This window comes from Geotrypetes seraphini, chromosome 15 (assembly GCF_902459505.1).
Source record: "Geotrypetes seraphini chromosome 15, aGeoSer1.1, whole genome shotgun sequence".
Taxonomy (NCBI): domain Eukaryota; kingdom Metazoa; phylum Chordata; class Amphibia; order Gymnophiona; family Dermophiidae; genus Geotrypetes; species Geotrypetes seraphini.
In genome coordinates, this window is record NC_047098.1 from 59,748,957 (window position 1) to 59,774,453 (window position 25,497).

At 43.4% G+C, this 25,497-nt stretch overlaps 1 protein-coding gene across 3 annotated transcripts in view; it reads left to right on the top strand.

Annotated features, from left to right (window-relative positions):
- GALNT17 (polypeptide N-acetylgalactosaminyltransferase 17) overlaps nucleotides 1–25,497 on the top strand; it is a 361,915-nt gene that overhangs the window by 327,597 nt on the left and 8,821 nt on the right. For all 3 annotated transcript variants that reach the window (XM_033921217.1, XM_033921216.1, XM_033921218.1), the window contains 3 exons: nucleotides 12,262–12,447; nucleotides 20,937–21,074; nucleotides 22,076–22,171. In XM_033921217.1, coding sequence (XP_033777108.1) covers nucleotides 12,262–12,447; nucleotides 20,937–21,074; nucleotides 22,076–22,171 — 420 coding nt within the window. The remainder of the gene's footprint in view (nucleotides 1–12,261; nucleotides 12,448–20,936; nucleotides 21,075–22,075; nucleotides 22,172–25,497) is intronic.

The window sequence follows — 25,497 nt, forward strand, 5'->3', positions numbered from 1 at the left end:
GGGTTTCTCTAAGCCCCATGGAAAGAGTTATCCTGTAACCCAGATTTGGAAGTTGTACTGAGGAGGTAAGTTTGCCTGAAGGAAGACCTAAAAGAGTTGTCCTACTGGTTACTCAACATTTCCGCGAGATACAGTTGTTCTTCTTACTCATCTCATCTGTATAAAATATATTGAGAACACAAAACATTTAAAGCCATAAGACACATATCATGACATGGTTTACATATCAAAATTTCAGCAGGATAATGATCATTGAACAGGAACAACAAACAGGCCATTCCTATTACACCACTAAAAACAAAATGATAATAAGGGGCCAATCCTGTTCAATATGTCTGTGAGCAACATTGCCAAAGGATTAGAAGGAAAGGTTTGCCTTTTTGCAGATGATACCAAGATTTGTAACAGAGTAGACACCGAGGAGGGAGTGGAAAACATGAAAAAGGATCTGCAAAAGTTAGAGGAATGGTCCAATATCTGGCAACTAAAATTCAACGCAAAGAAATGCAAAGTAATGCATTTGGGGTTTTGAAATCGGAAGGAGCTGTATGTGCTGGGAGGTGATATGCATGGATGGGGAGAGGGACCTTGGGGTGATAGTGTCTGAAGATCTAAAGGCAAAGAAACAATGTGACAAGGCGGTGGCTCTTGCCAGAAGGATGCTAGGCTATATAGAAAGGGGCGTGACCAGTAGAAGAAAGAAGGTGTTGATGCCCCTGTACAGGTCGATGGTGAGGCCCCACTTGGGTTCAATTTTGGAGACTGTATCTGGCGAAGGACATAAAAAGACTTGAAGCGGTCCAGAGGAAGGCAACGAAAATGGTAGGAGGTTTGCACCCGAAAACGTTTGAGGAGAGACTGGAAGCCCTGAATATGTATACCCTAGACTAGAGGAAAGGAGGGATAGGGGAGATATGATTCAGACAATCAAATACTTGAAAGGTATTAACGTAGAACAAAATCTATTCCAGAGTAAGGAAAATGGTAAAACCAGAGGACATAATTTGAGGTTGAGGGGTGGTAGATTCAAGAGTAATGTTAGGAAATTCTTCTTTACTGAGAGGGTGGTTGATCCGTAGAATGCGCTCCCGGTGACAGAGTTCAAACGAACGTGAGATGAACACAGAGGATCTCTAATCAGAAAATAATGGGTATATATTGAAGAAACTAGGGTCGGTACTGGGCTGTCTAGTATGGTATGTGTCCCATATGTGGACATTCATTTGAAGATGGGCTTGGGAGGGCTTTGATGGCTGAAATGGTTAAGATTGCTGGGGTGAGCTTTGATAGAAACTCCAGTAGATAGAAACTAAGCACACTACCGGGCAGGGCTCTGGGTCTCTGGCCCAGAAATATCTAAGAAAAAGGACAATTTTAATTAAATGATTGATTTTTATGGAGCATGTAGGGTTGGGCAGACTGGATGGACCATTCGGGTCTTTATCTGCCGTCATTTACTATGTTACTATGTTTATAAGCTTATACATGTAGAGATCACTTTTAAGCTACAATTGCATGAAAAATAACTATTCATGCCAAAAAAAAGGAGCTGAAAAACACCTGTGAATATTTATTTTGAGAGCCACGACTTCAAAATTATTAGTGTCTATTCTTGCTGTGTCAAACACTCAGTAGCTGAAATTAAAAAAGCTGTGACTCACAGCAAAAAGGCAGTGGCTGTAATTATAAGACGGCACAATGCTTAAAAATACAAAAGTCATTGCATGACTAGTATCGATGCTTACTGTTTCTGGACACTGTGTGTGAGTTGCTCGAGCCTCTTTGTTCTCTTCTGTTGTAGCCTGAAGGCAAACGTATGAGACCTTTTGCTTCGGTATCCAGCATCCCATAATCTTTCTTTGGAATTGGGTTTGCTGGCCTTTAGCAGTGCACGCAATCTGCCATTGAAGGTCGGTCATCGTCATTTTATCTTTTATTGATGACACGATTAAATCAATAAACCTCACAGCAGTTGACACACTTTTTAAACCAACAGAGTTTGAGTTGAGACTGTATTAGCAATGCGGCATGAATTTTTCAGCAGGCAGGCCTCAGGTCTTTAGAAAACACTTCCAGATGCTCAGGAATGTGAAAGAGATGCCGCAACCTTTGTTACTCCTGTATCATACAACTATGCCACTTTTGCATCAACGGGGCAGGGCCCCATTTACTAAAATGCGGTAAGATTTTGCAGTTGCAGTGGGTTGACAGCTAAAATTAACATACTGTAGCTGCAAAGCCCAGCATTGAATGTTAGGAGCTAATTTAGCCAGCAACAGTGAGTGTTCAAAAAAACCCACTGACTATTGCCAGCTGAATATGGGAGGGCTAGGATCCTGTTTTACAGGTACTCGCAGTGACACCAAGAGACTCTACCAAAATAGTATACTTTTACTTTATTATGACATCACTTGTTGCTAGCGATAAGGAGTTTCTTCTGTGTCCAATATTATTGTAGGGTCATGAAATGGTTAACTGTTGTTTAAAATATTGCTCTGGCCTACATAGCTGAAGAAAGTTTACAATCTATTGACTTCATCTGCCTAAAATGTATGTCCCTGCCTTACCACATTGTAAGCTGAATAGATAAGAGTTTGAAAAACAAACCTAAATACTGCAAATAACTAGCAGTGCACGTTAGTGTTAATAGCCCAGAAGATTGAAAGGGCTATGGCCTCAGAATCCTATTGCAGGAGTAGGCAATTCTGGTCCTCGAGAGCCGGAGCCAGGTCAGGTTTTCAGGATAACCATAATGAATATGTATGAGATGGATTTGCATGCACTGCCTCCTTGAGATGCAAATCTATCTCATGCATATTTATTGTGGATATCCTGAAAACCTGACCTGGCTCTGGCTCTCGATGACCGGAATTGCCTACCCTTGATTGTGTCCACAGGTTCCCAGGTTCCTAGGCTGAAGAAACAAGAACCATTACAGCTACAAGTTCCCTCATACATCTAGCCAGGACCTAGCTATCTAAAGCAGTGCTTAGGAGCCTCAGAATCTTTCTGTCTCCTGGTGCCTCTAATAATTAAGGGCTAGATTCTCAAAAGTGTGTGGTAAAAAACAATGGGCCGCCGTCAAAGTTGTTATTGTAATGATTTCAAAAAGGCGAGTCATTCTAAAAAAAATAAAAAAAAAGCACATGCAAATGAAGTTAGCGGAGAGTAGCAAAGGTTTGCTAAATTTACATGAGATCAGTTGCTGGTGATAGTGATCGGCATTTGCGCAGAATACACCACAATAGAGGCTTAAATGTGCGCCTGTGTCAGGAAAGCAACGCCGTAAGCACACATATCACATGAATGCCTCATTTGAGCGTAACATATGCTCATGTCATAGGCGTGCGGCTGTAGCCATTGTAATTTGTTTTTAATGTCAAATTTTATCATAAACCACAGCCAGAAACACAAAAGACATGGCTATAATACACGCGCTCAAGAAGCGCACTCAAAAAGCATACTTTAGTCCAACCCCCCCTCCCCCCAACAAAAAGACTATAATTTATGTGAATCATATAATTTTTATTTTGTTTCATTGTCAAAACACACACTAGAGATGTTCTTTTCACAATGTTGGCACAGTACCACCCCCCGGATCAGTCACTGATTTTTGGCCACCAAAAGCCGACACCACACTTGGAGAATCACCACTAAAATGCATGCATGCTAAAACCAGCTGGAACCAGTTTAGCAACTGCATTAAAGGCAACCTTAAGTTTTGAGAATCTGGCCCTAAGACTGTTAGTGATAATCTTCTTTGAAATTGTTATAAGGAAGGCAAAGGAGAGAATATTCACATATTTTAATGAGGAAAGTTGCTGAGGGCTTTGTAAATACAGTGGAACCTCGGTTTGCGAGCATAATTCGTTCCAGAAGCATGCTCGTAAACCAAAGCGCTCATATATCAAAGCGAGTTTACCCATAGAAAGTAAGGGAAACTTGGATAATTCGTTCCACATCCCAAAAAGAACCCCCCCTCCCCCGAGGCCACTGGCATGCTTCCACCCAACCTACCACATCCCCAAAAGACCCCCCACCCCCCAAGGCTACAGGTGTGCTTCCACCCCACCCCTGGGAACCGGCTTCGTCCACCCCAGCCCCGAGAACTGGCATAGTCCCCCTCCCAAACCCTTACTAGGATCGGGCACCGGCACGCAGCACCAACCCACAGGAAGTGCCAGTGCCGAAAGAGTCTGCTGCCTGCCGCCGATCTCTGCTGGGCCTTGACCATCTGCGGGAGCCAGAAGGATCATGAAGCCCCAGTTGCATGGATGGATTTAAGCTAAGTAGAAAATTCACCATAAGATTTAAATAAGAACTGCATGAAATCTTCGAAAGGAAAAAAATTCTATAAAAAATATACAAATAGATAAAATGATAAATAAAGTAGGGTTTGGGCCAATGAGGAAGATTATGCTCCAAGACTCCCACCAGATATGAACTTTAATCAACGGTGGAGGAAGGGTGTCTGAGGCCATTCTACTACAATAAGATAATAAAATTATTTAAGCATTACTATTTGAGCATCACTAGTGGATGGTTGAAAGGTGTGGGCATCATAGAAGGTAGTATTTCATGAAGGTTGGGGTCTGTTTGAATTATACAACAGTGCCATAGAGAGAATCGAAACCTCTGGGACACACACCGGAAATGTAGGCCAGGGTTTTCCGGGCCTACATTTCTGGCGCCTCTCTATGCCATCAATCGTGCCTACTTAGGTGCTTTATGGTGCCTAATGCCACTTTTGGCAATAGCCACGCCTTTAGTGGCGATAAGTGCCATAAAGCACCTACTTAGTCGTGATTATGGCGCCTTTTATTTAGGTGCCGGTAGGCACTTTAATTTTATCATTTTTTGCTATTTTAAATGGCGTTTCTCAATTAACTTAGGCCTGGTTGGGCGCCGTTTATAGAATATCCCCCTAACTGCCATTTTAAAGTGCTGACCAATCAAGTTTAGTGGCCAAATCGGGCCACCCAAATAGCTGGCGAAAAAAAGACTGGATATTCAAAGCTGGTCACCGGAAACAGCCTGGCATTGAATATATGAGCTCAGCACCGACTGCAGGAGTTAGCCGACCTCCCTCCCATGGTCTCAATATCGGCCCCAGTATGTTTAACTATTGCTGGCATGGGTCATCATTGCCTACTGCTCAATGACTCATTCGTTTTCCCTGTAAATTTATTCTTATTTTTCAATGTGGCTGGGGTAGACTGTGGTTCTATGCTTATTTGGAAATAACTTGTTCAACCTTTGTCAAAATTGTGCAGATGATATAGCCTGGAACATCCTGTCCTTTCAAAGCGGTCCCTCTGCTTAAACAGCACGAAGCAATATGGCTGTGAGCCTTATTTGATAGATTCTTGAACTGTGAATTCCATTTTAAATGCAATGGGAATTTCATATGATACTGACAGAGCAAAACCTTTAATGAAAAACTGCTGGGCAGTTGAGGTTATTTTAATGAATATATCACTGCATTTTATTCATCTTTTTCAAAACCTGTATATATATATATATATATATATATATATATATATAAATACAAGTCATAGGGATATAAGAAAATCCATACTGGGGTTAGTTGAAGGCACATCGAGTCCTGCATCCTTCCTTTTCGAGGGCCAGTCTGACTCACAAGTACCCAGCAAAATAATACAATAATTGTACGTACAATAAAAGATAGATGTAATCAAATGTTTAAGGTCTTCGTAAAATATAAACACACAAGATAAATTTTATTGGATACTTGAGCATTTTGCATAATCAAGTAGATACCTGTAAAATTGACTTGGATTATATATGCTTAGAAAACGTAACCTTGGATTCTATGGGGCTCATTTTCAAGAAAGAAAAACATCCAAAATGTGGCATAAAAGGGCAGATGGACATTGTCTGGGCCAAACCCTTCCACTTTGCTCTTTTCAAAACATACTTTGTAGACAGATTTCTATGATGCTTGTCTGCAATGTGTCTATATCTCAAGGGGGCATGTCAGAGGCATGATTTGGGCAGGTCTAGGGCAGGCTTATGATTTGGATGTATTTCTGAAATAATCAAACATTTTAGAAAACGTCCAGGGATGTTTGGGTATAGATCAGTGGTCTCAAACTCAAACCCTTTGCAGGGCCACATTTTGGGTTTGAAGGTACTTGGAGGGCCTCAGAAAAAATAGTTAATGCCTTATTAAAGAAATGACAATTTTGCATGAGGTAAAATGCTTTATACCATATTTTTCGCTCCATAAGACACACCTTAGATTTAGAAGAGGAAAATAAATATTCTGAACCAAATTCTCCCTGCCAGGCTCTGTACCCTGTCCCCCTTCTGGTAGTCTAGTGGTAGGAAGGGGCAGGGCAGGCAGGCCTAGTGACAGGCAGGGCCCCCCACCCCAAGGCAAGCAAGCAGGCAGGCAAGACCCCCCCAAAGTGCATAATCTTTCTTCTCTCCATCACTATCCATGTGTACCATTTCCTCCCCTTCCATTAAGTATCACATCTCTGTATCTTTATTCCTCCCCTTTCCAGCATTATTCCATGTCCCTGTCCCTATGCTCCCTCCTCCAACAGCATTTCTTTGCTCTGTCTCTTTCCCTCCCCTGGTTACCCTGGTTCTTATGCTGGGATTGTCATTTCCTTCCTCCTGTACTCTTCATCGCTACCCCCCAACCCGAAGCAGTCAGGCAGGCCCTCCCGTACTCCCTCCGACCTCTCCCCCATACCTTTAGTTCCTCCGGCGCAGCTTGATGGCCCCGTTCCTCCATGTCCCACCCGAACGCAAAGGGAGTCAAAGGAGTGGCGGTGGAGGAAGCTGAGGCCCGGATGTACCACCCAGCGCTGCCATGGGGGATAGGAGGGAGGAAAGCTGGAGGCCGGAACCAACCGCTGCTGCTATTTCCGTAGCTGCTCGCTCTCTTCAGGGCTGCGCCGCCATGCTGGGACTCCCAGCGGCTTCCGAATCTGATGTCTGATATTCGCACCCGGCCCGCAGGGAGTGTGTGGGAAGCAGGACTTGCTGTTTTGAGCTGCCTCTCCAGCGGAAGAGCGGTGCACAAGACTGCTTGCCTAGTCGGCTGACACGGCTGCCTCCTCTTCCTTTCTGTAGCGGCAGAGTGGCACACAAGGCTGCCTGCCTGGTCCCGCGAGAACGGAAGCGGCTAGAGAGGCAGCCGCGTCCAGCAAGGGAGGGTATCAACATTAAAAAAGGTAACCGGTGGTTTGGGTGTTCGCTCCATAAGATGCACCCTTATTTCCACCAAATTTTTTTTTGGGGAGGGGGGAAAATTGCATCTTATGGAGCGAAAAATATGGTAGATTATAAATCTTTCCTTTTGGCTAAGTCTTAATAATAATATTGTAATTTATAGCTAAAGAGACATATGATCAAGAAACTGCTTTATTTTACTTTTGTGATTATGATAAACATATCGAGGGCCTCAAAATAGTACCTGGTGGGCCGCATGTGGCCCATGGGCCACGAGTTTGAGACCACTGGTCTAGACCTATTTTAACAACGAATAAATGCCAAAAAGGTGCCCAAACTGACCAGATAACCACTGGAGGTATGAAGGCATGACCTCATCCACACTCCCCCAGTGGTCACTGACCCCTTCCCACCCCCCAAAGATGCCAATGAGACAGTACAAACCTGCCTGTTTGCAAGCTTCATATGTTATGGGTCAGTCCTACTAGAGCAGCAAGCGTTTCCTGGAGTAGCCTAGTAAGCAGTGTAGACCAGTGGTTCCCAACCCTGTCCTGGTGGACCACCAGCCAGTCAGGTTTTCAGGATAGCCCTAATGAATATGCATGGAGCAGATTTGCATGCTTGTTACCTCCATCATATGCAAATCTCTCTCATGCATATTCATTAGGGTTATCCCAAAAACCCGACTGGCTGGTGGTCCTCCAGGACAGGATTGGGAACCACTGCTGTAGACAACCATAGAGGTGGGAACTCAGAACCATATCCCACTCTAATTACTATACTTATGGTGGACTATGTGTGCCTTCCCAAATCCACCTAAATTTCACTGTAGCTACTCGTAAAAATGAAACCTAAAGGCAAAAAGGTCTACTGGTGTGGTGTACAGTTGGGTCCAGTAGGATTTGGGTGGGTTTTGGAGGGCTCACCCTAAATGGGTTATGGTGAGTTGTGTACCTGGCAAGAAAAACAGTGAAGGTGACCTTAGGTGCTCGATTTCTTTATTGTATATATTTGGACTTGACACATACGTGTTTAGGCCCTACAGCCTGCTTCAGGAGTCTGAGTATATTTGTGTGAAAGAAATAGATAAAAGTATCACTAATTATTGCCTTTTCAACAATGTCCATATACACTAGGGATCTCAAAGTCCCTCCTTGAGGGCCGCAATCCAGTCGGGTTTTCAGGATTTCCCCAATGAATATGCATTGAAAGCAGTACATGCACATAGATCTCATGCATATTCATTGGGGAAATCCTGAAAACCCGACTGGATTGCGGCCCTCAAGGAGGGACTTTGAGACCCCTAATATACACTTACAATTGGAGTAGACTGCTGCTGAACGCTCTTTGTGAATTAGGTGCTGATAGGTTCCAATATTGGCACCTAACTTTAGTTGAAGAAAAGTCTGTCGTAAATTGGAATGCTTAAATGTTAAGATGCTGAGTGCCACCCAAGCACACTTGGGTAACGCTACAGGTGATTCTATAATGGGTGGCTGAGTTTTATAGAATCGATATCGGCGCCTGACTTTATAGAATCGGGAAGAAACCAAAAGAAACTCTGTGGAATGACGATGTTCCTTAAATGGACTTTAGTTGAAAAATGTCAAAGTTCCAAAGGTACAATAAATCATCCACATAAAATAAAATCATCCACATAAAAGTAAAATAATCCACATGAAAACCTAAAGGACCTAGTCAACTTTGGATGCAAGCAGCGTCTTACTTGCGGTTCATCACATATTAGCATCTCCACGTATTCACCATTATAGGACAATCAGGGACCCCTGAAGAAGATTCTTTGTCGAAACGCAGACCATGTTGGGTCCTGCGTCCACACTGGACTAGGTCCTTTAAGGTTTTCATGTGGATTATTTTACTTTTATGTGGATGATTTATTGTACCTTTGGAACTCTGACATTTTTCAAATAAAGTCCATTTAAGGAACATCGTCATTCCACAGAGTTTCTTTTAGTTTCTTCTGGATTTTCTTCTCTGTGGATACTTTGGTTTTCGCTTGTTGCTTTATAGAATCGGGGCCTTAGTGCTTTTGCATAAATTATTTGCAGTTGCCACACGCAAATGACAATATCAATGGATGACCGCAGATAAAACAATCAAAAATACCCAATTTTATGAACACACTAAAAATGGATTTAGAGTTCATGAAAGTCCTGCATTAGGATGTGCCAAGTCCATTTTATAGCACATCTTTGCAAAAGGGCCCCTTTGAGAGTTATGCTCCTGAATTGGTCTCTTTGAAATGTATGAAGGTGGGTTGCTTAAATTAATACAAGTAGAATCTCAGGTAATCAGTACTCAGTTAACCAAATTAGTTAAAAAAAAATCGTCGGAGGGAAAAAAAGTCCCCCGAAGCACCAGCAGCAGCAGTATACAGCTGTATACAGGCCTCCCGGTATACAGCTGACAGCGTGGAGATAACCTGGCGTAAACGAATCCCCTGAAGTAGCCTGCTTTCAGGCGAAATAGAAGATCTTTTCTATCGGGACGAAGATGTTTCTTCAGATGAGTGTTTGACTCTCTTATACACGCTACTATGCAGGTTTTATAGCCACGCTACGCTACTAGACTCTGTTTTGAATTTATCTACAGCTGTAGCTGATTGCCACACATATAGTTAGTTTGGGGCTGTTTCACTTACTTATAGAAAATTATAGGACGTTGAAATTCAAATCCTTTGAGAATTTTTTGAAAACTATTCTTTTAAAGAGATGTTGAAGTATGAAAGTAACTTATAACTGTACGGAGTTTTTTTATAAACCCGTGATGAGGTGGTGAGCTTTGGGTACTTGTGTAGTCCCGGCGACCCACAATTGAGGTTTATTTTTCTCCGTTTATTTATGATTTTGTCAACTGTCCTGTTTTTGTTACTTTTGGTGTGAATGAACCCCGACTTTAACTATCTACAACGTATATTTATATAATATTTATTATATAGCACATATATCAGTGCCATTTCTGCCTTATCAAAATATCCTTTTTGTTAGGAATAGTTTCATATTATTGCATCTAGTGGGCAGAGTTAATTGATTTCCCAGGATGCATTCCAAATGTTCAATTTATCTCGCTCACTAACATCCCACTTCAGTGGTTTCAACTGTACTTTAAATAATTGGTTATATATTGTATTTAGCCTTCGTTATCTATTGCACTGAAAAAAAACTTTGAACATTTCAGTAGTTTTCGTATTCCCACAGTACTATGGAATCAGATTTGCTGATAATGTCCCTCTAAAGCAGCGAAAGCTACAGGAATATCAACCAGCCCTATAGGGTCACTTATGGCATACAATCATCTCTCGAAAAACAAAAAGAAAATCCAGCACAAAGGAGAAACAAAGAAAAACAAGACGCAGGCTATGTTTATTATACCAATAATTGAATGCGGTTCATGTTACCACCTTTTAACAAACAAAGGGACACCGACACTGTTTATACAGAGACCTTTGATCAGCGATCATCTTGGATTTATACAGCCTAATGTTTTTTTTGTTTGCGGTTTAATTTGATAGCTTGTCAACCTGGGACCCCTGATGAAGGCGTGTTAACCAAAACACGGACGGTGTCGTGTCCCTTGGTTTGTTAAAAGGTGGTAACATGAACCGCATTCAATTATCCTCTATAATAAAACCCTAAGCGCGCATGCGCACGTAGGGTTTTGTGATCCCTGCCACCGTGCTGTGTCCCTCCATGCCGAATTCCGTTTCCGGCGTGTGGGGCGGCTTGCGACAGCGATTTCAGTGGCATTTTGACTCCTGCACTGCCGGGACACCTCTTCTCACCCCCTGACCAGCAAATGCAGCAGCCGCAGGGCATTTGCTAGGCCGGCCCACTTCGATAATGCGAGGTGGGCCGGCCTAGTAAAAGCCCTGAGGCTGCCTGGGCTAGTGGATGCTGGACAGGGGGGAGCAGGGAAAGGAGAAGGCCTACTGCTGGACAGGGGGATCAGGGAAGAGGTGCTGCTGGACAGGGGGGTAAAAGGAAGGGAGAAGGGCTGCTGCTGGACAGGGGGAGCAGAGAAGAGGTGCTGCTGGACATAGAGGGGGTAAAAGGAAGGGAGAAGGGCTGCTGCTGGACAGGGGGAGCAGAGAAGAGGTGCTGCTGGACATGGGGGAGGTAAAACGAAGGGAGGGCTGCTGCTGGACAGGGGGAGCAGGGAAGAGGTGGTGGTGAACAGCCGAGGAAAGAGAGAGACAGAAAGAAAGACAGACAGAAAGTGGCCAAGGAGAGAGAGAGAGAGAGAAAGAAAGAAAGACAGACACACACATCTATTCTAGCACCTGTTAATGTAACGGGCTTAAAGACTAATTGGTATTATAAACATAGCCTGTGTCTTGTACGCTTGTCTACAGTTTTTCTTTGTTCTCCTTTATACAATCATCTCTCAGCATCTTCTCTGTCAAATAAAGATAATTTTTGCATAATGCAAACTCTACAAGTCTTTTGTACTTATCAGCTTAAAATTCATGTGCCCTTAGATGCTCAAGTAAATGTAGAGCCTTTTCCTATTCAGAAAAGGAATAGATTTGGTCTATACCTCTGGGGCCAGTGGCATAGCGAGGGTGAGAGGCACCCTGGGCAGTGGTGCCCCTCCCCGCCCTCATCTCTGCCTCCCCTCCCGCTACCCCCTGCCGCGTGCGCACCCCTTCCCATCCCCCATTCCTCTAGTTGTTCACCGCCGCAAGCAACAAGAACTTCAACGTGCTCCTTGCGACCCTTTTTGGCTCTCCCTCCGACATCATTTCCTATGCACGGCGCCCAGAAGTGATGTCAGTGGGAGAGACGACGCAGTCGTGAGGAGCACGTTAAAGTTGTTACTCGCGGCAGGGGAACAACTCGAGGTGTGGGGGAAGGGAAGGGGCGTGTGGCAAGGAGAGGAGTGGGAAGAGGGGGGGGCGGAGAGGAGGGGGTGCCAGCACCCCCACCTCCCCCTTACTACGCCATTGTCTGGGGCCACTGGAGATTGATTTTCTTTGGTTGACCCTCTTTTTAAAATTATCTTTGTTTCTTTTTCTGTCTGTCTGTCTTGTCCTAGGTGTGGCTGTGTGGTGGAAGCATGGAGGTTCTACCTTGTTCCAGAGTTGCACATATAGAACGCAAAAGGAAGCCATATAACAACAACATTGGCTTCTACACGAAACGGAATGCTTTACGTGTTGCTGAAGTCTGGATGGATGATTACAAGTCACACGTTTATATTGCATGGAACTTGCCACTTGAGGTAATGTATTCTCAGTCATGATCTAATGTAATGGGCTCAAACTCAAACCCTTTGCAGGGCCACATTTTGGATTTGTAGGTACTTGGAGGGCCTCAGAAAAAATAGTTAATGTCTATTAAAGAAATGATAATTTTGTATGAGGTAAAACTCTATAGTTTATAAATCTTTCCTTTTGGCTAAGTCTTTATAATAATATTGTCATTTATAGCTAAAGAGACAAATGATCAAGAAACTGTTTTATTTTACTTATGTGATTATGATAAACATACTGAGGGCCTCAAAATAGTACCTGGCAGGCCGCATTCGTCATCCAAAAGACTAACCCCCTCTTCTATTAAACTGAGCTATCAGTTTTTAGCGTAGAGAGCCGCACTGAATGGCCCGCGTTGCTCCCGATGCTCATAGAAACTCTATGAGCTTCAGGAACTGCGCGGGCCATTCAGCGCGGCTCCCCACGCTAGAAATGCTAGCGCAGTTTAATAGAAGAGGTCCTATGTCTACCATGCTCTCATGTTGTTTGTCGTTTGCTTTCATGTATTCCAAACGCAGTGGAAGCTTCACTACACTTTAGAATAGATTGCTTTTTTTTTTTTTTTCTAAAACAAAGACCAGCAACAGAAACAATTAATGGAATTTGATTTTTTTTTTTTTGCACATTGAGAAAATTAAATTTACGCTACTGCTGCGTACATTTGTGGGCAGAGGATTCTACCTGAAACATATACAGTGGAGTATTTAGATGAAGGAAGAAATAAATGCACAGATCCCTTTAATGGTTCATAGACAACGGCGCAAAAGACAAAAGCGTGCGCCGACAATTGAGCGCAGCGCGCGCCGCTCTAAATTACAGTTTTTAGGGGCTCCGACAGGGGGTTTTGTTGGGGAAACTCCCCCCCCAGTTTACTTAATAGACATCGCGCCGGCGTTATGGGGGGTTTGGGGGGTTGTAACCCTCCACATTTTACTGTAAACTGAACTTTTTCCCTAAAAACAGGGAAAAAGTGAAGTTTTCTGTAAAATGTGGGGGGTTACAACCCCCCACACCCCCCACAATGCGGCACGATGTCTATTAAGTAAAGTGAGGGGGTTCCCCCACACACACCCCCGTCGGAGCGCTAAAAACAGTAATTTAGAGCGGCGCGGCGGCGCGCGCTGCGCTCAATTGTCTGGGCGCGCCTTTGTCCCGGCGCGCTTTTGACCTGATACCCCCCTTTAATACATCTAATTACCGTCACCTCTTTTTCCTCATCTTTTTGGGTACAATAAATAGATGGGGTAATATTCAGTTACAGTTATTTTATTTGATATGCAGCCATTTTTAACAAAAAGTCAAATCAAAGTGGTATACAATTAATAAAAACAATGGGCAATACTCCACTTAAGGCAGGGGTGTCCAATGTCGGTCCTCGAGGGCCGCAATCCAGTCGGGTTTTCAGGATTTCCCCAATGAATATGCATGAGATCTATTAGCATACAATGAAAGCAGTGCATGCAAATAGATCTCATGAATATTCATTGGGGAAATCCTGAAAATCTGACTGGACTGCGGCCCTCGAGGACCGACATTGGACACCCCTGGCTTAAGGGCACGCCCTTCGGACCGGGTCTCCAAGTGCGCTTAAACAGTGTGCGCTTAATAGGAGGGGAGGGGGCGGCTGTAGTTAAGCCAGCTCCGTTTAAATATGGCCTGTTAGAGCCTAAAGCTCTGCCCTATAGCTTGAATGGAAGCGGAGCGCTCACGTTCCCAGCTGTCCAAGCGCTTAAGCTGCTGTGTGAAGCCTAGCCATTCCCAGTCAGAACGTGATTGCATTTAACCAGAGTGAACGTAACGTGAAAGAATAGAGGTTGGACCTATGACATCAGTGCGCGTACATGGATTGTGTGCTTATCCGAATTGCAAATATTCGGAGTTTACGTCCATTGACTTTAATGTAAAAAAAAAACGGGACCGTGGTGGTAGGCTGTGGATAACTGAAGCGTCCGCTTAACTGACGTGCACTTAGGTGGAGTCGACTGTATTTAAAATAAAAACATAACAAGGGGAAAGTACACAACAAATTAACCAAACTGGACACAAAAGGGCAGGAAAGGTTTTTAATATCTTAAGGGCAAAACAAACAGGATAGAAACAAGAAGGTAGGATACGAATAAGAAAAGTAAAGAAATAAGAAAAAGGAAAGTTAAGATAAGTGTAAGATAGTGACTACCTGATCACAAGTAATATGAAAAAGCTTGTAGGCCATCTCCAGCTGCAGACTAAACTAAGCCCAGCTATTCAATGTTGGGGTGTGCACAGCTCCCAGCACTGAATATCCAGATATGTGTACAAATCTAAAACTTAGTTTTATAGACCGAGTCATCAACTAAGAGGAGCTCGACTCGGTTTACAATAATGTAAAACCTAATACATAAATTTGACAAGAAAAAGAAGAGTGAAATAGTTAATTTCCAAAATGTTTAGCAAACAAAAAAGTTTTCAGAACTTTCCGGAATAAAGCAAAAGAACCTAAACTTCTTAATGTAAGCGGTAAAGCATTCCAGAATTCGGTTAATTTAAAAGCAGAAGAATGGCTAAATCTCTTAAAGGTTCTGTTTTAACCATTGAGAGAGGGAAATGTAAGTTTTAATTTTTGAGAACTTCTGGCAAGATGAGCTCTATGAACGTTCCAGTCTAAAGGAATCAAAGTGGCAAAAAGGCCAAATAGGATCTTAAATGCAATACAAATGCACTTAAATTGAATTCTGAGATACACTGGAAGCCAATGTAATTCCTTGAGCAGAGGGGTTACGTGATCAAATTTACTCTTACCGAAGATAAGTTTAGCTGCAGTGTTCTGTATTAATTGAAGTCTCTGCTGACTGACCTTTGAAAGACCCAAATACACTGAATTGCAGTAATCTAGCCTTGACAAAATGATTGATTGAACCAATACAGAGAAGTGTTCTTGGTGAAAAAGTGCTCTCACTCTTCTCAGAGCACGGAGGCTGAAAAAAAAACTTTTTAATAAGCGAGTTCAGTTGGTACTTAAATGTAAGTGAAGAATCGATAACAATACCTAATATTAACGAGGAAAACTCGGAAGTTAACGCAAACCAACTAAAAAGCACAAGCCTCAAGAAGAGGGACAAAAGATGGTTTTAATGTATGCAACCCAACACGGCCCGTGTTTCGGCGTCAAGCTTGCGTCAGGGGCCTATGCAGTGATGTAGTAAGAGGGCAGGCAGGGTGTACCGCCTCGGGCACCGTCTTGGGGTGGGGGGGCTCTGGCACCTCTCCTCCCCCGCTCCTTCCCACTCTTCCCCTACTGTGTGCCTTCACTTCCCCACCCTTCACCCCCGCCGTGCCTCTAGCTCTTCGTCGGCATGAGCAGCAGCTCCAACCTGATTGCGCCGGCCCCAGCACTCCCTTCTGACGTTACTTCCAGGTTCCTGCAATTAGGAAGTGACATCATAAGGAGAGCTTGCGCCGGTGCGGGCAGCAAGTTGGACATGCTGCTTGCACCAGGGAAGCTAAATGGGTACGGTGGAAGGGAAGGGGGTACGCCACCACCATGGGCGCCTCCTACCCTTGCTATGCCAATGGTCTAGGAAATACAATAAGAACATGGCGGAATAGAAATATGTAATGTAACATAAGAGCATAAGAATTGCCGCTGCTGGGTCAGACCAGTGGTCCATCATGCCCAGCAGTTCGCCCTTTGCTCAAAGACCAGCGCCCTAACTGAGATTAGTCCTACCAGCATACGTCCTTGTTCAGCAGGAACCTGTCTAACATTAAGAACATAAGAACATAAGAAGTTGCCTCCGCTGAGGCAGACCATAGGTCCATCCTGCTCAGCGGTCCGCTCCCGCGGCGGCCCATCAGGCCCATTGTCTGAGCAATGGTCTATACCTATCTATACCCCCCAATCCCTTTTTCTTCTAGGAATCTATCCAAACCTTCTTTGAAACCATTTAATGTTTTCTTGTCTACAACAGCCTCTGGAAGCGCGTTCCATGTGTCCACTACCCTCTGAGTGAAAAAGAACTTCCTAGCATTTGTTCTAAACCTATCCCCTTTCAATTTCTCCAAGTGCCCCCTTGTACTTGTGGTGCCCCTTAATTTAAAAAATCTGTCCCTGTCTACTTTTTCTATGCCCTTCAGGATCTTGAATCCCTGGAGGGTGTTTTCCCCTATAACAGCCTCAGGAAGAGCGTTCCAGCTTTCTACCACTCTCTGGGTGAAGAAGAACTTCCTTATGTTTGTACGGAATCTTATCCCCTTTTAACTTCAGAGAGTGCTCTCTCATTCTCTCTACCTTGGAGAGGGTGAACAACCTGTCTTTATCTACTAAGTCTATTCCTTTCATTATCTTGAATGTTATCGATCATGTCCCCTCTCAGTCTCCTCTTTTCAAGAGAGAAGAGGTCCAGCTTCTCCAATCTCTCACTGTACGGCAACTCTTCCAGCCCCTTAACCATTTTAGTCGCTCTTCTCTGGACCCGTTCGAGTAGTACCGTGTCCTTCTTCATGTACGGCGACCAGTGCTGGACGCAGTACTCCAGGTGAGGGCGCATGATAACCTTCTCCGATCTGTTTATGATCCCTTTCTTTATCATTCCTAGCATTCTGTTTGCCCTTTCCACCGCCGCCACATATTGCGCAGACAGCTTCATCAACTTGTTGATCAGAACTCCCAAGTCTCTTTCCTGGGAGGTCTCCAAGTACTGCCCCGGACATCCTGTATTTCTGCATGAGATTTTTGTTACCTACATGCATCACTTTACACTTATCCACATTGAACCTCATCTGCTATGTCAATGCCCATTTCTCGAGCCTGATTATGTCACATTGCAGATCTTCGCAATCCCCCTGCATCTTCACTACTCTGAATACCTTCGTATTGTCTGCAAATTTAATCACCTCAATCGTCATACCAATGTCTAGATCATTTATAAAGGTGTTGAAGTGCACGGGTCCAAGCACCAAGCCCTGCGGCACCCCACTGGTGATGCTCCTCCAGTCCGGGTATTGTCCCTTCTTGCCTCAAGGAGTTGAAAGGTAGCAAAGTCTCACACGGTACTGTCAATGGATCATGACGAAATGAAATTATAATGCACAACGGCCAATGTTCAGACTGGTGCCCAGTTATCTTGGGGCATAATGCTAAGACAGTCTTTTTCCTGTCCTAACTTGCTTGGCCGGTTAGTGGAAATATTCAGAGGCCTGGTTAATATCATTGGCCTGGTTAAAGGCCAATGATACTTAATTTCTGGAAGTCAATTTGGGGACAAATAAATATTATTCTTGAGTCATCAATCCCGTTAGCCTACGAAGCCATAATTTGTGGTACAATATTGCATATTAAGCCTTCTTTAGATAGATATAAAAGCCGGCTCTTCTTGATTATGACCGGAATAGCCATCCAGATGATTACACATAACTGGAAGAGTTACGACAGACTGAATTACACATTTTGGTTGGCAAATATTTGTTCCATGTATAAATATGAGAGAATGAATGCGGAGTGTTTGGGGTCTAGTATGACATTCAATAAGGTGTGGAGCCCATTGACTGCATATGTTGAATTGCAATGAATGTCAGGTATCTCCCTTTTTACAGATTCCTTACACATCCGTGAGGGGAAGGTATTTGGGATTATTAAAGGTATTTATCTATAATATTGCAACAATATATGCATATGCAGTGTAATAGTTATGTGAGGAAGGGAGGGAGAAAAGGATTGGTAATGTATTAATTTTGTATATTTTAAGTGCTCATGTTTAATATAGTTGTATTGCACTGTCAAAATTTGAAAATCAATAAAGAATTTAAAAAATACAGACCACTGAATAGTGGTGGTCGGAATTTGACTATCACTAAAGTGAGAATTAATTCTAAAACTGAGTAGTCTGGAAAGGTTGGAGAATTTGCAATATTTCTGGAAAGGTGCGAGTCCAACCCCAAAATAAATAGATATGATTTTTTTTTTTCCAAATCAAATATATTTGTTTTCAGTCCAGTGATGAAAGCCTCGAACTCAGTTAGGGAAACAATACAGTGGAGATACATTAAAAGCATATTTACCTCTTTGCTGTCTTTGACTATCTCTGCTGTGCAACTAAAGTGCGCCAGATCATCTCAAGAGGCATCACGTGTTACCGTATGCCTAGCTTCATTGTGGCACATTAAATGCTCATGCCAGTAAAGCATGGGAAGACGTTCCCATTAGGAAATCATTACAGAACTTCCAGTGTCAAATTGCCTCTCCAGCTGTGCTTAATGAACATGGCAGAAAACTGGGATATATTGCAAAACAAAACAAAAAAAGCAACAACCTGAACAACAGAGCAGAGCCTAGTGGTGACGTTTATCTACAAATGTTTTCTTGCCTCAATTAAATTTTTGTTTGACAGAAGCAGTCTCCCATGTGAAATAGCAAATGGCAGCAGTCAGATTTAAAGACAACCCTGTAACGTGTATTTTGGTTTACATTTCCTCAGCTGTTGATGATTTGGTTCAGCAGATCTTCTGGTGATTTTTCAGTCACGAATCCCAATCGCACAGGCATTAAAAATCTAGCCAATATTCAGCTGAAGGTAGTCAGCGTTTTTATATCCGTTGCTGGCTATATTCCCGGATATTTAGTGCCGGGCCATGTTCAGGTACTGGCGTTGAATATCCAGTTGTATGTTTCTGGCAAAAACGTATGTGGTTAAGTGCAAATTTAGCCGTTAACCGCATAAGACAGCTTTGTATGTGGCCAAAATTATGCAGTTATCTTATGCAATTAAGGGCTGAATAAAAGCACAACCGTATAAGTCAGTGGTCTTCATTTGTTTTTAAGCTGGGGCCATTTTGAATCAAAATAAGCTGAAGGAGAGCTGCCAGGTATCTTCCCATGTAAGGCTGTTGACCAATATTGCGCCAATGACATCCACCCCACCAGACGAGTCTTCAAGGAGGTGGGCATTTCCAAATGGTAGTTCTCTTCATCTATTCTAACACGAAATGGCTTGTCTTTCAAGCATGCCGCTCTTCCCCTCATCCACTTCTTAGTTTCTGTCATGGAGGGGGGCGCCGGCACCCATCCTCCTGTCTGCCTCCCCCCAATAAAGCTGTCCGTTTCATCTTTGGCTTAAAAAAGAACAACTAGCCCGTACTATTGATTATTGCATTGAAGGAAGAGCATTATTCAACTTTGCTTGCACTTGCTTTAAACTAGTATCGGGATTGTCTCCATCTTATCTTTCCCTCCACTTTGAATTACACAGGCCTTTGAGGGAAACTAGAAGTTCTCACTTATTTACCTCTCCTAAGGTAAAAGATTGTCGATATAAGACTTTTCTAGACAGGTAAAAGAAGATCACAACCTGTTCGAAGTTGGAAATGCCTGCGCTAGAGGTTTTTAGAGTGGGCTGGCAAGGTAAGTAACTGCTCCAACGCTCATAGAAATCCTATGAGCGTTGAAGCACTTACCCCTCCAGTCTGTGCTAAAAACCTTTAGCGCAGCTTGATAAATTGGGGGGGGGGGAGAGGGAGGAAGTTAGGCATCTTTTATATAATCAGGGGGGATGGGGGTAGCTGTATGCTTAATAATTTGGGTATTTTTTAAATAACTTTATGTATGTTTTTATTATTTAAGCTGCCTAGGGAAAGACTATATATACATTTTTTAAATAAATAAATATATTACTGCTGTCTTGTAGCAGCATATGATAGGAAAATGATAGGAGGCTTGTGCCATAAGACGTATGAGGAGAGACTGGAAGCCCTGAATATGTATGTCCTAGAGGAAAGGAGGGACAGGGGAGATATGATTCAGACGTTCAAATACTTGAAGGGCATTAACGTAGAACAAAATCTTTTCCAGAGAAAGGAAAATGGTAAAACCAGAGGACATAATTTGAGGTTGAGGGGTGGTAGATTCAGGGGCAATGTTAGGAAATTCTACTTTACGGAGAGGGTAGTGGATGCCTGGAATGCGCTCCCGAGAGAGGTGGTGGAGAGTAAAACTGTGACTGAGTTCAAAGAAGCGTGGGATGAACACAGAGGATCTTGAATCAGAAAATAAGATTAAATATTGAACTAAGGCCAGTACTGGGCAGACTTGCACGGTCTGTGTCTGTATATGGCCGTTTGGGGGAGGATGGGCTGGAGAGGGCTTCAATGGCTGGGAGGGTGTAGATGGGCTGGAGTAAGTCTTAACAGAGATTTCGGCAGTTGGAACCCAAGCACAGTACTGGGTAAAGCTAAGAAGAAAAAATTAAAAAATTTAAATTGAATCAGGTTGGGCAGACTGGATGGACCATTCGGGTCTTTATCTGCCGTCATCTACTATGTTACTATGTTACATATGTTATATATTCCTTGAAACTGTAAACTCATTATAAATGTTTGAAGTAATTGCTAGTAAAGTATAATTTGGCAGAAAAATGCAACTTTCATCTAGAGAAAGACATTTTGCAGTAATGCAATGATTAATCAAGTTTCTAACAACTTTTTCCAGAATACAGGCATCGATATAGGTGATATTTCTGAAAGGAAATCCCTAAGGAAGAAATTGAAGTGTAAAAATTTTCAGTGGTATCTGGACCATGTGTACCCAGAGATGAGGAGATACAACAGCACCATGGCATATGGGGAGGTAATTCAAATAAAAAAATTTTTAAAAAAACTGTTTTTAAGTTAAATATTTGGTCCTGCAAAACAAGAACCCATTGTGAAAACCAAAAACGATGAAGCTCTCATGTGTCAGTCTGCAGACACAAATGTGGAAAACACCTGCTTAGATTTGAAAGGGGTTAAACTCTTTCTATTGAATTAAGAAATTGTAGAAATAAATACTGTTGCACCTTTCCTCTTGCTGGTCTTGAATCTGCTGCTTTGGTTTTGTGGCTTTTCTGCCCAGACTTGTCCTCGGCTGCAGAAATGTATAAATTTGATTGAACTGGAAAATGTACCTGTCTATAATTCATGTGGGGGGGGGGTTTGGGGGAGGTTTGGGGGGGGGTTGAGGGAGGTTTGGGGGTGGGATTTGGAGGTGGGGGGGTTGGGGGGTTGGGGAGGAGTTTGGAGGGGGGTTGGGGGGTTGTACTCTCAAACAATACCTCAATTAGCTGGAAAATGAATACCTAACTTTCCCCCTCTTTTACTACGCCGATTTAGCGCACGCTAAACGCTAACACGTCCATAGAATAGAATGGGCACGTTAGAGTTTAGCGCTTGCTACATCAGCTAGCTCACCTTAGTAAAAGGACCCCTATATTTACCCTTTATAAACCCTAAGAATAAAAGTCATAATGATAAGCCTTCTTAACAAAGAAAATCCACACCGCAACTGAATATAACTCAACTTAAGTTTAAAAGACAAGTAATTACACCTAAAATCGAAATCCACATTGGAGATGTCGTGTAGGCAAACCCACCTCATGCATATTCTTTGCGAGTATCCTGAAAACCTGACTGAGAGATTCCCCAGGACAGATCTGGGAAGCCCTGCTCAGTGCTATAGTACCCAGAGTAGGTGTTTTATACAATATAAAAAAGAATCAACCACTTCTATAATTCTAAGGTTTGTTACCAACCCATGAGGTTTCATGCCTGGAAAGTGCCTGTCCATTCTGAGTAACAATTTTCTTTCCACAGCTACGGAACAACAAAGTGAAGGACATGTGCCTCGATCAGGGTCCTCCGGAGAATCACACAGCAATAATGTACCCTTGCCACGGCTGGGGGCCTCAGGTTAGATGCTTATGTTTTTCTTCATGGCAATAAGTTAACAAGTTCTGAAGAAAGGGGGGAGGGAACATCATAGTTGGGGGCAAAAAAAAAAAAAAATCTACTTTTGAAAATTTTTTACCACAAATATGTTTGAGCGGACTCCTGGGAGTCTGGATCCAATCCTGATTGATTAAACCCTTTTGAATATTGACCTCTATATGTGATCTTCTAAGCCCTTCCGTTCTGTTAAACCAAGGCTAAAAATGTATGCTGGTTCTAATTAAGAAAAAGTCACCAAAGTATTCCATGAATAAAAAGCCATAATTTTCCATTCCATTGTTCATAAACCACTTCCTAAACAAAACATACGTCCTTCCTTAGCTTCTGTGAACTCCTTCTAGAACAGTGTCTCGCAAACTTCTTCAAGCTGGGACACACTAAACCTAATGTCCCCAGCTCAAGACACCTGGAAGTGCGCTGTCATCAGTGCAATGACGTCACATGCATGCGTGACATCAGCGCATGAGCAAAGGCCCTTCAAATGGGCCTTGCGCCGAGAGAAGGACCTGCGCTGGAGAGAAGGGCCGGCAGAGAGAAGAGGTGCCGGCGTCGGGAGATTGCTTAGAGGACGTGCCTCTCTTTGCGAGAGGCACGTCCTGTAGACCAGTGATTCCCAACCCTGTCCTGGAGGAACACCAGGCCAATCGGGTTTTCAGGCTAGCCCTAATGAATATGCATGACAGAGATTTGCATAGGATGGAAGTGATAGGCATGCAAATTTGCTTCATGCATATTCATTAGGGCTAGCCTGAAAACCCAATTGGCCTGGTGTTCCTCCAGGACAGGGTTGGGAACCACTGCTGTAGACAGTCAGCCGACGCCTGTCCTCTTCCCCAGTGTACCGCGGCACACCTGAAATCTCAGGAGGCACGCTGGCGTGCCGCAGCACACGTTTGCAATACACTGTTTTAGACCAATAGCTTTTCAAAGAAAATGCTATGCTCTTTGTCTCTCTTCTGAAGCAGTTCTGCAGCCCTCCCCCCTTTTTTTTAACACTAAATAAAGGATATTTCTATGGTTACAAATTAAGACCCTCTTTTTACTAAGACATGGTAGAGGTTTCTACTGCGGCCTGTGGTGCTAAATTCTATAAGCGTTGGAACATTTAGCATTCCAGGCCTTGGTAGAAACCTCTACCATGACTTAGTAAAAGGGGGAAGGGTCAATGTTGGTCATTATTGGCATCAATGTTCTCCAAGGACCCCAGAATAGATGAGCATTCTGCTCCCAGAGAATTCTCTTATGTAGCCCAATCTCTTTGACAGTCTCTACTGACTGACTTTCTGGAGGTCACTTTGGTTGCCGGTAGACTCAAGATATGCTTTTGAACGGGGCAAGGAAAGATATAATCTTCTGACAGAGCCTGAGTAGTTCAGTAGCATAAGATTTGCTCTGCTACACGGAACCGTTTGACCTCTGGGTTGCCTTTTGAGCATTTCTTATAGTCCGTTGGAGCTTTCTTGCACAAGATTTGTCCAGTATTAATTTGGAAGCTAATCATTTTAATTAAGCGTTAGAACACTTTTATGTCATAATTAAATTGAATCTTCTCTGAGAACTATGTATTTTATTTATTTATTTATTCATTCAATTTTAGAGTCCGTTCTCCCAGAAGAGCCCAAAACAGGTCCTAATAACACTGCAGGATAGGTTTGGTAACTTTTCCCTATATTTAGGGTTACCAGATTTTCCAAACAGAAAATCCAGACCCCCCCTAGACCCGCCCCCAGACTCGCCTAGTTCCACCCATCCCTGCCCCGTTATGCCCCACCCTAGCCCCGCCCCAGCACTATGCCCCTCTGCCTGCTCTTGTCGGGCAGGAGGGCATCCGTGCATGCGCGGATGTGACGTGATGACATCATGCGCACGCTTGCGCCATCACATTGACAGGGGTCTGTGTACATTAGGTGCTGTTCTATAAGGTAGTGCCTAAGGGCCTGATTCTATAAATGTAGTCTAGGTTAAGCGCTGCTAGATGCCCTCATTGAGGATGCCTTGCGACTCCTAACTTAAATCTGCAAGCAAATTAATTTGTTTAAATTGGTTAATTGGCGTGGTAATTGACCATGCCATTAAAAAAATGATTTTAAAAATTACTTTAATTGTTAATTAGACTTACGTGTTGATATCAGCACGACACCTAGTGACGCTTAAGTCCAGGCATTCTCCCACGCCTAACTACACTTACCTGAAAAGTAGGCGCAGATAATAGGCGTGTTAAACGTAGGCATTGCTAGGTGTGCGAGAGAGGCACCGGTAAAACCTGACTTAATATACTGGTACCTACTTCCACAACGTCTAGCGACAGCTAAGGATGCCTAGGCGCTGCTAGGTGTGATTCTATAAAGGACACCTTGTGGATGATTGACAACCGCGTGGACCAATGCCTAACATTTATAGAATCAAGCCCTAAATGCCATAGCTTCTAACTGCTAAGGGGGTGCACATGTGGGATAGACCATGGACAGACTATAGGTGTGTCCTATGCATATAATTTATATGCATAAATTATGCATATAAATTATAGAATACTATAAACTGCATGAATCACTTGCCGTACCTAGGTGCACCAACTTATGCTTGCTATTGACATGGCATAAGAGGACACACATACCTATGCAGTGACGTAATAATGGGGACAGACTGGCCCGGGCACCGTCTTGGTGGGGGCAACGGCACCTCTCCCTCCCCCATGCCGTGCTCACATTTTCCCTGCCCCGCTCCCCGTACCTTTTTAAAAATCTTTGCCAGCACGAGCAACTACTCTAGCTTGATGCGCGCGCCAGCCTGGCTTCCTCTGAAATTACTTCCGGGTCGTGGGGCCAAGAAGTGACATCAGAGGGAAAATCAGTGGGAGCAGCAGGCTGAAGAAGCTGCTCACGCTGGCGAAGATTTTAAGAGGTGTGGGATGAGAAGGGAGGGTGTTGGTGCAGTGCGGGTGAGTTGGCGCAGAAGGAGCGGGGGGAAGAGAGGAGGGTGCGGGGGGTGCCCCCACCCCAGGCGCCTCCTATCCTCACTATGCCACTGGTAACCTTATGCTACTATTCTATATTGAAGTCTTGGCACCGGATTGCCATTATAGAACTGGTGCTAAGTTGCATAGAATCGGGATGCCGAGACTGAGGTTACAATTTATAGAATTACCCGTTTTGTGTTTTCAGCCTTAGCACCACACAGTGGGTCGCTACAGTATCAGCTTTCATTTTCCTCTCACCCAGAGTAACATAGTAACATAGTGGATGATGATGGCAGATAAATACCCGAATGGTCCATCTAATCTGCCCAAC